The sequence below is a fragment of the Chaetura pelagica genome, unplaced genomic scaffold (genome assembly GCF_000747805.2).
Source record: "Chaetura pelagica isolate M959 unplaced genomic scaffold, ChaPel_1.0 scaffold32, whole genome shotgun sequence".
Classification (NCBI taxonomy): domain Eukaryota; kingdom Metazoa; phylum Chordata; class Aves; order Apodiformes; family Apodidae; genus Chaetura; species Chaetura pelagica.
Genome location: NW_009952368.1, coordinates 1,111,777 through 1,127,123, shown reverse-complemented (window position 1 = coordinate 1,127,123; position 15,347 = coordinate 1,111,777). Strand labels below are relative to the sequence as shown.

Genomic DNA, 15,347 nt, shown 5'->3' with positions numbered 1-15,347 from the left:
CCCTCCCCAAAAAAGTGACTCCATCCCAGAGTCCCAGCTGGCTTCTCTCCAGGCAGTAAGATGGGACCTGACAGAGAGAGGAGCCTGGAGTCAGTGCTGTAGAAATGATGTTCAGCTGGGGAGAGGGAAAGGCACAGAGTTTCTCTGCTGAAGAAGCAGGATGGTATGGAGGGATGGCTAGAGTCGGGTGGGACTGAACTGGGCACAGATCTGCCTACAGCCCCAAGAGCAGTGATGCATCCAGCCTCTGTGCCTACCAGGACATCCAGGGTTTCAATATTCAGGATGTGTTTTAAAGCCTAAGCCCAGTCTGGGGTTTAAATGCATCTCCTTTCCTCCTTAGTACTGGATTTTCCCAGTCTCAGCACTGCTGCCCCAGCACCCTGCCAACCTCAGTGCCCCCTCCTGCAGCCCAGACATGCTGCAGCAGCACCTGCAGCCTTCATTCTTGCAAGAGCTGCAGATTCCCTTCAAGAAGCTATTAAGAAGCAGTCGAATAGAGCAACCTTTCATTGACAAGTCACTCGGCCCTTTAAACGATCTCCAAATAGTGTTTTCTTTTCATTGCTTTCTGCAGTTTAACAGCCTTGATTTCAAGTTACTGTGGCTTGTGATAAACTCCAGATCTATAAGGCTTCTATCCTCTTCTTCTTTGGTCTCTCTCACCCACTTGTGCTTTATGCTTTTATTAAAAAAAGATTCAGGAAAACAGATAGCAGATTAAAAGGAAAACAAATTTAAATGGGTCAAATGTATCTTGCTTAGATGACAGCCACCCCATTAGATACTTTTAAAGAGGACAAATAATCCGTTCAGAAGCACAAGTGGGCTTTTACATTTATTCTAAATTACAAACCAAATGATTGCAGCCTTAAATGGAAGCACTGGCTAATTGCATTAATATCTCACTAATTCCAGCACCAAGGAATGAGGGAAAAACTAAGTATTTTTACCATTTTACCAATTATTCAATTTAGACCAAGGTACATTATGCAAACCCAGGGTTGAGCTTCCTTTCCATTTTGTGATCTATGACAAAGACTGGAATTCCAATTATTAATAATGGAGGAGCTATAATTATTCTAAGGATGGTACAAGATAATTATAAGCCGTAAAACCAGCTTTCATATGCATACAAAATTCTCTCTGCACGTCTAGCAGAACCAAAACCTATCAGCAGACTAGAGCTACGCCAAAGTTGAAGACAAAGAGCCCCCATCTAGAGCTATGAAGCTCATAGATCATGAGTGCAAAGCCACAGCTGATGGTGCAAGGCAGAAGCAGCCAGCTGCCCAGTTCTGCCAGACAGACAGGGGCTGATTCAGGTCATCCCAACTAGCTGCAGTCTGCGAGGGCTGCAGGAGCCATCACAAGGAGAGCAGGCTGGTGGCTCTGCTTCACTTCAGACCATCATCCCTCTGACCTGTGGCCCACGTTGCAGGTACGTGGATGAATCGTCTGCGTTTAAGGTCCTTTTGATACATCCATCTTACCCAACAAGAGACACCAGAGCTTTGCATTAGTCCCAGCACCTTTAAATAAGATCCAAAACCTTCTGAACAAAAGAGTCATAGTGAGATTTGCAGCCCAGGCTGCAAAACTTTCAAGTTCTTGCCATCTACACTCCCAAAACTCAAGGTTTGTCTTACACTGACCAACATCCCTGTGGCCTTTAGAAAAAAACCCTCCTGCCTTGGACTTGGACAGCTGTTATCAGAGCAGATTTCTCCCATCATTACCCAGCAAATATGATTTGCTAAGCAACACACTCTCCCAATTAAGGCCAGAGCAGCACTGGTTACTACGTGGAGCTGCAGCTTTGCAGCCACGGCTGCTAAATTGCTTTGTATTGTGAACAGAGACACCTTGAAGGGAGAACACACCAAGGCCAGAGCCTCCTGCCAGCCATGGTGCCAGTGGGGGGTGGCTGCTGCCAGAGATAACTCCAGCACAGCCTCTCTCCTGGCACAGCAGTGTTTGTAGGCTGAACCAAGGAGACCATCTGCAGCTTGAAGTACAGATTTTAGCCTGGTGCTTGTCCCTAACTGGTGGTGTGGATGGGAGCAGAGCAGAGCTCTGAGCCAGGCAGGGAGCTGGAGAGGGGGAATTTGTCCTTCCTTCAACACACATCATTAACCACTGGCTGCTCCAGGAGGAAGACACTGCACTGAGTCCTTCTTCTGTCCCTTTTCCCACTTGCACCACTTGACCTTGGACACAAGGATGAAGCTCACCCTTCCTCTCCACACAGTGAGAAAGCCAAGCTCTGGGTCCATCTCACAGAGGCACAACCTGCCTGCTGCACATGAGGACACAAGGGCCAGTAAAGTGTCCAGAAAGGGGGATGAAAGGAGGGGAGTGAGCTGTTCTGCTCCTGCTTGCCTGTGGGGAGATGGTTGCAGGTCCCTTCCAGCAGCTGGTGGCTGGTGGGAACAGGTGGTGAAGGCGAAGGCTGATACTGCTCAGCACTCAATCGTTCCCGTTAGTAGCTTTATGAATGGCAGCCAAAAAGTGCCATAATTGCTGCAGTGATGTCTGCTAATGACTCAAGTTGGATCTGGCAAGAAGTCAAAGGCAAGAGAAAAGAAGAAAAATAGCAGAATCAACATATGAATACCTGCCTTTGACCACTGCAGGAGAGCAGAGCAAGTCCAACTTGGGACCTGAAGCGATGGACAGGCAGAACCCAAGCGTGATGAGCAGGGAGCAGCCTGTTCCCTGCCCTCCCTCGGGAAGAGAAACAAAAGGGAAGAGGGAAGACAAAAACAAACCCAAATTTTCCAGTTAGTTCAAGATCCCTGTTCTTGGGGCACTCAGGTGACCCACCTCACGGATGCCACCTTTCTGCTCCAAAATCACCTTAAGCCAGGGCAGGATGAGCCCTCGGGAAAGCAGAGTAACTCAGCCTGGTGGGGACTCAGCATCACCCCGGCACGTGCGTCGGGACCACCAGCCCTCAGGCCACGGCTCCCTCGGAGCTGCTGCTGTGGCCAGGGGAGAGTTGTTCTCAAGGAAGAATCCAGGCTGTCATGAGCAAACAGCCTGCTCCTCCTGACTCTGTATCTGTTTCTGAATGTTAACAAACAGTCTGCAGCATCTGATTGAGTGGGTTATTAGCAGAATGAAGACAGATGGTGCAGGATTAACTCTAAAGCGTCTTTATTGCGAGGCCATCGTTACCGACAGCTCTGCCTCTCCCCCCTCCCTCTGCAACTGTCACCAGCTGAATTTCACCCTACAACTCACAGCCACCACCACAGTGATCCCAGCACGCAGCCAAGACACTCATCAATTACAGGAAAGGGAGAAGATTAGAGCAGCCATGCTGGAGCAGTTCCTGCCTCCTCCCCAGCCCCCTGTGCCCCCAAAGTGTGCCCACACCCAGCACCCTTACGGGGGGTTCACAAGGGCAACAGAGCAAGAAGCAATCGTGGCAGTGCCAGCTGCAGGGAGAGCATCCAAATCATTTCTGTCTTGCACATCACCAGCAGTTCAGGCTGTACTCTTGCCTTGCAGCTGGGAAAGACACCGACACCTCACACTGACCCTTTATTCCATGATACAGGCTGATAGATGCAGACACGAGGAGCTGGTCTGTGTTAACTAACATGGACAGAGGGGAGTTCTCAGACACTTCTTCTGGCTTCTCACCCTGGAGAACAGCTCGGGCAGAAAAGCCTGCATCTGCAATCAATTGTGTTATGGGCATCCATCACTTGCCAACTGGTAAACAAACTTCATACTACCAAAGCCCCTTGCTGTGCATGGCCAAAGAGCATCTGTGTCACAACGTTTGTTTCACCCTGCTGGGAGAGGTTGCCACATTGGTCTACACGTGTCCAGTCTGGATCTTCTACTCTACAAAAGCCAAGAGAAAAACTTTGCCAGCACCAAGTGATTCCTCCATGCTGACAAGGCCTTCAAGTTCTCTTGTGCTTCTCTACCTACAAGTGCATTTTGTAGATGTCTCTGTTAAGTGTCAGCAAGGTCCTAATGATCTCTGTAATTACCCATTTTCACTACAACGTAGACCCCACACCTCATAATTACCTGATTGCCCCAACTGCCTACCTCTGCTTTCAGTACCTCCAGCTACCCTGTAATTATTAATAGGGCTATTCATTAGCACCATTGTGCAATAAAAAGAGGAAAAAACTCTCAGTTGGCAAAAATATTAAAAGGAAAGCTGTCTGTCTCATTCACTCTGCAAGGTAATTGGCCCAAAGAGTCTGGCTCAGGCACTTGGGGCAGGAAATACCTTTGCTGCACCTCTCTAGATGACCAGACATCTGAAACCCCCCTTGGCTCACACACCACACACTGTGGACCTGCGCTCAAATCCACCAAAACCAGGCCTGCAACTGTCATCCAGAACCACCTCGAGTGAAAACACAAGTCCTAGGTGGTCTTTGTAGCCATGGAAATCCCCTGACTTTGTTTTTTGGCAGACTGTACCTTTAAGCATAACTATGGTCCTGCAGCCTGCAGGGCCAGAAGCTCGCTGCCTGCACAGTGCCAGGCAGGCACACTTTGTTCCCTTTCCCACACAAAGGCTTTACTTTTGGCTTTTCATGTTCCTTTGTTCTCTCCACACAAAGCTGTGTTCAGCCTGAAAAAGGAGGGCTCACGCTGTAGGCAGACACGGGCTTTGAATCCACCAGGGGAACAGGAGCTTCTGTGAGCGACCCCAAAGGATTGGCAGGTCCTGCTGGCTCTTGGACACCCTGTGAGCACCCCTTGGGTGCTGCTGCCCAGCACAGGGATGCCAAAAGCAGCATCTCCAACAGCTTGGAAGAACAGGAAGGTACTGAGAATTTTCACCTTCTCACAGCACTCGGACAAGACTCTGCCACCCACTCACACAAGGGGCAGCCCCTTTCCCCAAAGAAACTACTCTAATCAATGTTTAAAAAGCAGGTGGTAATTAACAAGCATGAGATGAAGTCTTGTGAAGTATTTTCCCCATGTTACCAGCTCAGTATCTGGGCTCCTGGGAAAATGAAAGAACCTTTGATCTTCTAACTGATTTTTGAGCCATGAACTTGCCTCTGCAAGAGCTCTGCCCTCTGAAAGCTGATGCACCTTTTACTCATGTGAAGACATGGCTTCCTGCAAGAGCAGACACCCCTGTGGCTTTCTGCTGAGCAACACAGCATGCCTGAAAGCTCAATAAGGCACAGCAGGATGAAATAATTCCCAATCAAAGCTCAAAACAAGGACTAAACTCATGTTTGGATCAGGTTTGCAGTCCCCTGATTCATCTCACAGCAGCTAAACTTTCCTTGACACACCCTCAAGACTCTCATGGGGCTCTGGGACCTTTAATCTCTTCTCTGATCCAGCATTAACTGCTGCACCAGTGTTTGCTTCAGAAGGATAAGCCAAGCAACGAAGTTACCAGAACCAAGGATGTCAGTTCTTCTCAGTAGAAATATAGTTTTTGTTTAGTTATTATGCTTCATAATTATTTATTATATTTCTATGGATTAATCAATGTTGGGGAATGACTAGAATATAAACAGAGAAATTTAGAGAGATTTCTGCCAGAGTGCAGGGGTTTGATGGTTTGATGAACAACAGAACAGCTCCTCTGAGGGCTGCAAAGGCACTGAAAACCAGTCTTCTGAAGAACTTCTGAGGAACTACCACCCAACCAGAGTAAAGAGATTCAGGAATTGGTTGAAGAACTTCCCAGGTGACAGAACCTTTCCATGGGAAAAAGATGGTGAATTTTGGATGCATGGAACCAATAAGCTCCTGCTCTTCCCTTGCAGCTTCATGCAACTTCATACATCCACACCTACTAAGATGTTTCAGAGATTGAAGGAGAAGCAGGATTTTCTCCTTGGTGTGGACAAGAGCCTAGCACATTCCTAGTGGTGGAACATCCATGCCCCTTGCAGTAGGATGGCTAAAGAGGAAGAATAACAGGTGAGGGAACTGCTCACCTTCAGTCATCCTGCGGAACTTCTCCTTGTACATGAACCCCAGTACTAGGCAGCATCCTCTTCCTGGGAGCCCCAGTTCTGCAAGAGAGGAGAGAGCCACGTTAGATGAGCAGGCTGAGGACAAGAGCAGGCACAGAGGGATGCTGCAAGGAGCAAACCCTGTGGGTTACACCACCCAGGCACATCACTGAAGTCTTGGGTCAGCCTCACGGAGCTCAGCTGTGCTGGGGATCTCATGACAACTTCCAGCTGCTGTTGCACTGCTCCACTCAGCCACAGGTATCTACGGACAGGAGGGTCACCATGGAGAAGGGTCTGGAGCACAAGTCTGCAGAGGAGCAGCTGAGGGAACTGAGGGTGTTCAGCCTGGACAAAAGGAGGTTGAGGGGAGACCTTCTCCCTCTCTGCAACTACCTGAAAGGAAGCTGGAGTGAGGGGGGGTGTTGGTCTCTTCTCCCAGTCAACAAGCAATAGAACAGGGAGAAATGGCCTCAAGTTGTGCCAAGGGAGGTTTAGATTAGATATTGAGAACAATTTATTTCCCCAAAGGGCTATCAGGCCCTGGCACAGGCTGCCCAGAGCAGTGGTGGCATCACCATCCCTGGAGGGGATTTAAACACTGTGTAGATGTGGTGCTGAGGGACATGGGTTAGTGGTGGCCTTGGCAGGGTTGGGTTAACAGTTGAACTTGATGGTCTGAAAAGCCTTTTCCAAGCAAAATTATCATAATTCTATGATTTTATCCCCACCCGGGCCCTTCTAAGTGCTCCTCCCTGCTAAGCAGAGGGAACGAGCTGCATCTTCATCCCCATCAGTGTGTTGCAACAACATGGACTCTCTAATCCCTTTCTCCTCCAGCAGGCAGCACAGCAAAATGGGGACCAGCCCTCAGAGGGGAAGGTAAGTCTGGCTTGAGGCATCTTGCTCTTTAGAAGCAAGGAAGTGCCCCTACAAGCATCCAAGTGCCAGAGTCAGAGGCAGCACATGCCTTTGATGCCTTGATTTCTTAATGGGGCTTTTCTGGCTCTCAGTAACAAACAGTGAGATCTGAGCAGGGGTTTTCCAGACTCTCTCCATGTGCATCTCGGAGCAGCAAAAAGCTCCAGTTCTTCAAACAAATTCTCCTCAGTCACAGCAGAGAAAATTAAGGTACCATGTCCCCAGTGCTGCCTGCTTGTGGACCTGCAGAGCTCCTGAGGGGCTTCTGTGCTTTGCAGAGCCCTGCTGATCAAAGCCCCTTTGATGTTTACTTAATGTGGCTGTGGTCTCTCCAGAGCCCCCTCTGCTGAGGAAGGAGCTCGCGAGTGTCACCAAGTTGTGCTGCACACAAGAGGGGAAGGCAGCAGAGCAGGAGGGTGTACAGTGACAACTTTAGAGCTTTCAGAGCTACACCGGGTTTGATTCCCAGATCTGGATCATGCCCAGAGGAAGAGGGAAGTCACTCACCACAGTGTGATGGGATGTGCAGGGCAGACACCCAGATCTATATGGGTATATAGTCAGATACACAGCATCCCTCAACAACACTGCTGTGGCATTCCAGCAGAGGGTTTAGCATCCTCCTCTTGTGCACCATGAGGCAGAATCAGAGCCTAAACCCAGAGAAACCAAACTTATTTTGGCCCTGGGACATTTAGGGTACACACAAGACTAGTTAAAGCACTTTCTCTAACACTAAACAGGGCTCCACCTTGCAAAAGACTAACATCTGAAGGTTCCCATCAGGGAGGACAAAACACCTAATGACAATAAAAGACACATGTAATCCCACTGAAGTCAGTGCTCAGACAAAAGTAAGTCTTTTGAGATGCTAAGAATAAGCTGAGATTTAATTCCCCCCCTAAATCCACAATGCTACCTAGGGTAGTGCCCTGGAGAGAAACAGGCATCTCCAGAAAGTGACCCATTTCTTTGGGGGTGCCTGTAACTCTCTCATTGCCCATAAAAGGTGGTGACTAAGTCAGATGCAGATGTCTAAAGATCAGAAAAATCAGGGCAGATGAATCAACTATCTGCATCCTCAGCTGTTTCTTGAACCCAGAGTGTTAATCAACAAGACAGAGGTAAACACCAGCCATCTCCCATCTTGGATGCAAAGGTGGAAATCAGCCCTTCTGTTCCACAGTAGAGGTGACATGATTATATCCCACCACAACAAGTGCAAATACACCACAAAAGGTGTTGATTTGATGTCTCTAATACTCCTGGCTACTGCCAGTGTCTGCTGCTTTAGCTGAAGGCCATTCAGCACCATTGCCTCCCTTGCCACTGCCTGACAACAAGACTCTAGAAGATGCTGAACTGTGAGTGGGGTTTCCACAAAGGGCTGTGTGATGCCTGTGAAAACCCACATCCCACATGCATGTGGCCAGATGGCTGCAAGCCCAAGTGAGGCTCTGGGGCTGCTTACACAGAGCCTGCAAAGCAGGCAAGAGGTTTGTGTCTTTATTGATAGGAAAGCAAAATGGCATAGATTCCTATTGAGCCTTCAACAAGCACCAAGGTATCAAAGCGTAATTAAAACAACACAATTAGATTAGTGTCACACCAGGCAGAGCAGCCCACAGTGGAGCTGAGCAACCCAGTGCTCCTGGCTCACTAATCCAGACATGCATCACACACCCCGGCACATGCACGGGGGCCAGTTTGGGGATGCCAGCTGAGTTTTTCCTAGACATGTAGACCTGGGATGACAGTGGTTGCCATGGTCTCCATCCACAAGAGCATCCTGAACCAAAGTAGAGTGGAGGAAGCAGTGATGGAGGCAGCAGCAATAGCTGCAGCTGCAGCTTGGGTGATGATACACTATTTGGGTGTCCTGCTCTCCCCTTCCAGTCTCCAATGCTTCCTGAGAAGGTGGTTTTAATATTTTAAAGGCTGGGACAAGGGGCTGTGACCCAAGGCAAGGACTGAGCTACCCAAGAGGTGCGAATCACCACGTCAGCCTTGTGGCAGGGAGGGGTGGTCAGGGCTGAATCCAGAGGAAATCTGGGTTAATACCTGTCTGGAGCCTGGCTCAGTGCTCACCAGGATGACTGTCTGTCTGCCATTTGCCTCCCTGAGGGGTGCTATAATTAATGCTTATAAAACACTTTGATATCTCATGATGAAAGGAGCTATCCAAGAGCACTGCATTACAATAATTCATACCATAAATTTGTGAGAACATGCAAAAATCTTTATAGCTAAAGGCACCTTTAAATACTTGAGAGGGCCTTTAAAAGGTAAAACACTTCAAGATGACTCTGATGCCTAAGGATGTCTCACCACTTCATGGTTTTTAGTGGCTACCTAAAGCTAAAATAGTTAAGCAGACACCCAGCATTTTAAATGTTTTGGCTTTAGGGGGGCTGCTGAGGTACTACTGAAAACAGAACACTTTAACCCATGCATGTCCTCCACTCCCAAAACTCCCACCTACTTCCCTGCAATGGCAATTGATTTTTACCAGCAGAGCAAAACTTGTTACAGTTGACATTTATCATCTCAGCTGCTTTGAGTAAGTGTGAACTTAGTCTTGTTTGGAATACACATGGCAGCAGCACGTTTTTTACTTCCTTGAGAGTACCTGCAGTAATTCACCTCAAAACCTGCAGATCAGAGGTTTTGAGACACAGCAGAAGCAAGTTCAAACCAGACGTTGCCAGCACGAGGGGCAGTTGGTGACAATGAAGCAAAAGCCAATTAAAAGAAACAAAGTTCATGGTCTTTGAGAAAGGGATCTTTATCTCCAGACTTGATCAAATTCGCTGAGAAGGAGAGACTTCTCCTGCAAGGATTTCCTTACTGAATTTCAAGGCAATTCCTCCAACCACAACTCAGGGAGGGAACCAAATTCCTGACCAACCAGTGCAGTAAAGGCTAAAGCTGCAAAGCAGTAATAAAGGTTTATTAACACAATCATGATGTGTACTATTGTGCAGCCATACTCCACCAGGAATGATAATAAATGTTTAATAGCCCAATAATACCTGGTTAATAATTTTCCAGCTCATCCTGTCTAATTGCAAGTTTATTAAAGAACGATAAACTTTATAATTGTTGTAAAAGCATAATTGCAATTCCATTGCTTATTTAATATTGAGTTAATTATATTACAAACTAAGTTATATTTTCCCATACATATTAAATATCAATTAGCTGTTTTAAACTATTGATTTGTATTTAATTAACTATGCTATTATATACCAATTAAACTCTTATAAGAGAAGCAGAAACAGCTGGTCTCTTAAATTAAATTTTAAAAACTTTGTATTAACATCAAGATCACGTTTCCATTTTCTCATGTTTTCCTTCTACAGAGATGGCAATTTGTTATCTGTAAATATTTTTCCAATTACATGTTATGTGCATGAGCTTCATTCTGAACATTTTCTTTTCATCATGGGGAAGGGATAACGTCCATGACAGATAATTTGGTGTCAGTTACACCAAAACCCAGGGACTGGGACAGACAGAGGGCTGGAAAAGCCCCAACTCACCTGGGAATCTCAGAAGCAACAATCTTGGGTGGTAGCTCTTGAAAGAGCATGAAAGTCTCCAAGGAGGAAGCTCAAGAACTTCCTCTCTGTTTCTAAGTTGGCCAACAAGAGAACAGGAGAATATGAAAAGCTCCTACACCACGAAATCCAAGAGTTTTGGATCACTTAAAAACACTTTGGTTGAAAGACCTCATGTTCCTGCTTAGCAGCTTCCTGTCCTGATGGATAAAACCACCTGCAGTTGGATATCTTGCTAAAGAAACACATTACCAACTGAAGAGACCAAGTTCCCAGATCTTTTTCCATGTTCTTGGCTTCTCTGTATCTAGAAACAATGCATCCCCAAAGTTAGAAATGTGTGAAGGATCATTTTCTTTTTCAGCATCCTAGTTTCCAGTTCCATCTTGCTCTTCTTGTGCAGATTTCCTAAACACCCCTGTGACCTCTTCTTCAGAGGACTTTGCTCTGGGCACCCATAGAGCAAGTTGTATCCTTCCCTTCCAAGCTCTCCTTCTGCCATGAGTGCTGGATTCCAGCTTCCTGCCTGGCTGTTTTTGCATCCACAAACACTACTGAGCATCCAAACTCCCAAATCTTGGAAAACGAGCAAATGGATCCTTCATCACCTAATTTCTATATTGCACCATCAAGTTTGTAGAGCAAGCCAAGATCCTCAGAGATTAAAAAAGCTATACAAATGCAAGTTATTATTAAATCTATGCCTGGGTAATTTATAAAAGTATATATATATATAAAAAAACTAAGAGGTTTCCCAGATGAGAAAATGGGCACATTATTGTTTGAAATATGGATGAACCAGAGATCAGTCTTAAATGCTGTAGTGATGTTGTATTTTATTCTATAGCACTCTGCAGAAGAGTTGCATTTATAAACCCATTTATTGTGTTATGTACTTACAAACCACCTTGTCATCCATTTATTGCACAAATAAAATCTTAAAAGCAGAAGATTAGTTGAGTATGTCCCTGTGGGATTACAATCTGACTTTAAAGAATCCATCAATGAAGGAAAACAGATGGAGCAGAGGTGTTTGCCAGCTCACTGCTCCAAGATGGAAAACCCAGCTGTACAGAAGGACTGTTCACTGATGGGCCATGGACCTGGAAGTCCTGTTGGTATTAAAGAGGGAAGGCACAAAGGGCAGAGCTTGCAGAAACCAGACACCCATCAGGCACCAGTTCTGGCCAAAGACTTTAGAGCAGTCTTGCCACCACACAGGGGTGAAGGCCACCTTGGGGAGGACTGATCAGCTTTGCATGGCAAAGGAGAACTCCCTGAAATTACAACCTTGTCAAGCACCTCTGTTAAGACCTAAATTTGCCTTGAACGATGCTGGAGAGGCTTGTATCTGCAGCTCAAAGAGCAGCATTCCCCCAGTGCTGTCTTCCCTGGTGATGAAGGGTGGAGGTCTTAAAACTTCTATCAAATATTCTTTTGGGTTAAAAACTGTACTGGAAAACTTGGGTGTCCTTATTTTTACTGAGTCTGTTTCAACCCAGCTTAAAAAACAGAGCCATCCATGACCCAGGATGAAGTTCTCCGGGGCAAACAGCTTTGGACAACCATGTCTGGAATATCACAGTACACTGGCACCCAGCTGTCCAGGCTGCCCTGAAAGCCATCCACATCAAAAGCTTCAAGAGGACGATGAGAGAAGCCAGGCAGAAAGCAGCTCTTTCCAAGAATGAGCTCTGCCCTGGCACCAGACAATTCAAAGCTGCTTCTTAGCAGGAAACACAACCGGCAGAAGAGGAAAGAAAGAATAGGGATTCGTGCTGCTGAGCAAAGAACATTCTTTCCCTGTGCTCCCTGGCTAATGAAGGCAAAAAAGGCACCTCCAAGTAGTAACTCAGCACTGAAGTGTTTTGAAGAGCTTTTTTTTTCCTAGTGGCACCACAGAGCCCTTGGTCCCTAAAGTTCAGTACAGCAAATCTGTCTATTTCTCACTCTCCTCCCCAGCTCTCTGGTTGATGATCCTTTTCTGAACCTCCTACAAACCCTCCCTATTCGGAGAACATCCAGCAAGTGAAGAAGAATCCTTACAAACCTCAAATCCAGAGGTTCTCAGGATTTTACTTTTCCTTGCCCCAAAGCAAAACAGCCATGGAGGAAAACAATTTGCCCCAGGTTAAGGTGGCCTTAAGTACTTGACACTTTTTGCTCAAAATGCCTTCATGAGGAGATGCCCCAGAGCCTGGAAAAGCCCTAGACACCACAAGACATGGGGTCTGTGTGAAACTGGGGGGCTGCAAGGGGAGAGGTGTTTGGAAGATGGATTGAACCAGTCTAAGCTGGGATGAGCCTTCCTGCTCCATCTTCAGTGACTGCATGGGCATCAGGGTGTGCTCCTACATACCAGGAGGGACTGTTACTCTCTAAGATGATCCAAAATCTGAATGGAAAAAACTCACAACAAAACTGAAAGGAAGAAAAATACAAGACCCACTATATTTTGATTCCTTAAGAACATGATGTTTTCTCCAAAGACCTGATTTCATCCCCAGGCTCTCTGGTTTCTCATTTCATTGAAAGCCACTGCACTATTCCTTGTCCTGCTTCAAGACCCCTGCTGCATGTCCCATGGCAATCCAAGCAACATTAGCCACACACAGCACATCATTATCCTGAACCTGGTGGGACCATCTCATGTTGGAATAAACATCATCTTCTGTGCTCCCCTGGCACACAGAGAGCCATGGTTACATGCAGATCTAGAGATCTGCATAAAGCAGGAGCCGTAGCAGCCTCACACACCACCCAGACTGCCCCAGAACACCTCTGCACAACCATGAGGAGAACATGGCAATGGAACACTTTCCAGTGGAAGATCCCACCCTGGTCTGACAGACTGCGGACACACTGGAGAAAAAAAAACAACACAACAACAAAAAAACCCACTGCACTGTAAAGGTCACATCTGTTGTGGTGCTCTGGATCAACACCTCCTGTCTTGAATGTGCTTCTGGTTAAGTCATCCATTTTACAAGTCTGGGAAGACAGAGAGCAGTACAGGAAAGCACAAACCACTTCTACCCTTGGAAATATCCAGCAAGCCCAACTATCCTCTGCCTGACCTGAGTGAACATGGTCATGGCCTTCAAGCTCATCTGCCCCAGGTCTACCAGGTCCTCCTGCCTCAAATCTTTCAGAGCCCATTGCCCACATGCTGGCCACTCTTGGCAATAGCCCTGGCTCACCAAGACAGAGGAACTGTGGCCCTTTAATTCCCTCTGAATGCAGGGAAAGCACCGAAGCACAGTCATGCTCCCATTTGAAGATGGCAGGACAGTCATGAGCAGGGAACCCTGCGGTCCTTCTCTTACTGGGAAATCACACTGCAGCCTCACAAACACCATTCCCTCTGTGTATCTTTTAATTAAATTGTATTTGCTGGTTACCTCCCAGCACAGCTGCAATTCTTCTGCATCCGAGGCTTTTACTTTTTTTGTTGTTGTTGTTTTGGTCTGCACCTTAGTTTCTTTTTCCCCTCCCTGCCAACTCTCAGCAATTTCAGGAAACTCTTTAAGCTGCCTTCCCTCTCGTGAGGTGAGAAGGGGAAAGAGGCCTGCTGGGCAGCACCAGTCTGTGCTGTGCCATCTCCCCTTGGGCCAGCTGAAGGTCCTCAGTGATGTCAGCAAGTCACCTTGGGTCAGACCCTAAACCACAGGTGAACCCCGAATTCCTCCTTTGCTATTTCAGTCTCCCAGCAATTTGAAAGGGAGCTGAGGCACCTAAACATCTTGGGGAATCTAACTTGTGGTGGTGCTACCAAGCCATCACAGATGAGTAACTTGGCCAAGGGAGCAGCAATTTCAGATGAATCCCAGTTGGAGGTGTACTTGCTGCATTCCCTGCTCTTTCCTTTCCATTAAATCCTGCTTGAAGAGCATGCGGTGCCAAGATGGAGGGGAAAGAGGGAAAACAGGTCCCTACCCTCTGCTAAAGAACAAGGCACCAATTACAGAAAAGGGGAGAAAGCCACAAAATTCAAGGCATTATCTGACCATTACATTTCCATCCCTTTCTGCAGGAAGGCTTCTTTGATTGAGGTATTGAAGCTTTAGAGTGTGCTGGCAGGGAGGGCTTTGGCCACACTCAGCTGCAAAAGAAAGGAAAGTGAGTGGGCAAATTTCAGGCTGTGGGAGGCTGATTGCTGACCTGTCTAGACCACATTCCTTCAATGTCCTAGGGGTAGCAGATTCAGTCCCACCACAAGAAACAAATCCATCACCCAGACTGCCTAGAGATGCAAGCATCTTGCTCCAACAGCAGCTGCAGCTTCTCTTTGAGTCAGCACCAGTCGCTCTGCCTGGGTCAAGGGAAGACACTGAACACCCACACCACCAGCTGCAGGTTGCAGCTTTCATCCTGAATCTTTAATGCTGCAATATTCGCTTTGTCTTGTGACCACCCCTGCTCCCCTTTTAGAGCCTTATCTCTGAATTGGTCCTGCTGGCTTGATCTTCATGCTGTGAACACTTTGCTAGGGGTGCTCAGCAGCTCCAGCACGACAGGCTAGTGGCACGAGGCAAAAAACTTCCTCCACCTCCACAGATGCAAGTAGCACAGGTAGGAAAATAAACCAGGAAAAGAACCAAAACATTATAAGGGAAGGACTTGTCACCCTGCTCATGCCCCCGTGCAGCCCAAGGCACCCACGAGCCGCAGGGATCTCGGATTCCTCGTGACGTTCCTTAACCAAACGCAGCCCCAGCTCCGAGCCGAGGCCAACACACGCCTTTATGCACCTTCCCTGCCACTGCTCCTCCTCTCTGCTGCCCAACCTGGTAACTTACTGTTACCCACTGCCAGGGGCCCATTTTCCCAGCGTTGGCTGTAACTGGAATGATACGTGAGAAGAGCTCCCCTGCTTCCCTCAGCTCCACGTGCTGCTCCC

The 15,347-nt window shown here is 47.3% G+C and overlaps 1 protein-coding gene across 1 annotated transcript in view; it reads right to left on the bottom strand.

Moving 5' to 3' along the window:
* Positions 1-13,542, bottom strand: part of KIRREL3 (kin of IRRE like 3 (Drosophila)) — a 129,733-nt gene extending 116,191 nt beyond the window's left edge. The window contains exons 1-3 of the mRNA XM_010008100.1: positions 13,484-13,542; positions 12,097-12,173; positions 5,949-6,026 (exon numbers count right to left, since the gene is read on the bottom strand). Coding sequence (XP_010006402.1) covers positions 5,949-6,026; positions 12,097-12,173; positions 13,484-13,542 — 214 coding nt within the window. The remainder of the gene's footprint in view (positions 1-5,948; positions 6,027-12,096; positions 12,174-13,483) is intronic.
* Between the last annotated feature and the right edge of the window lie 1,805 nt (positions 13,543-15,347).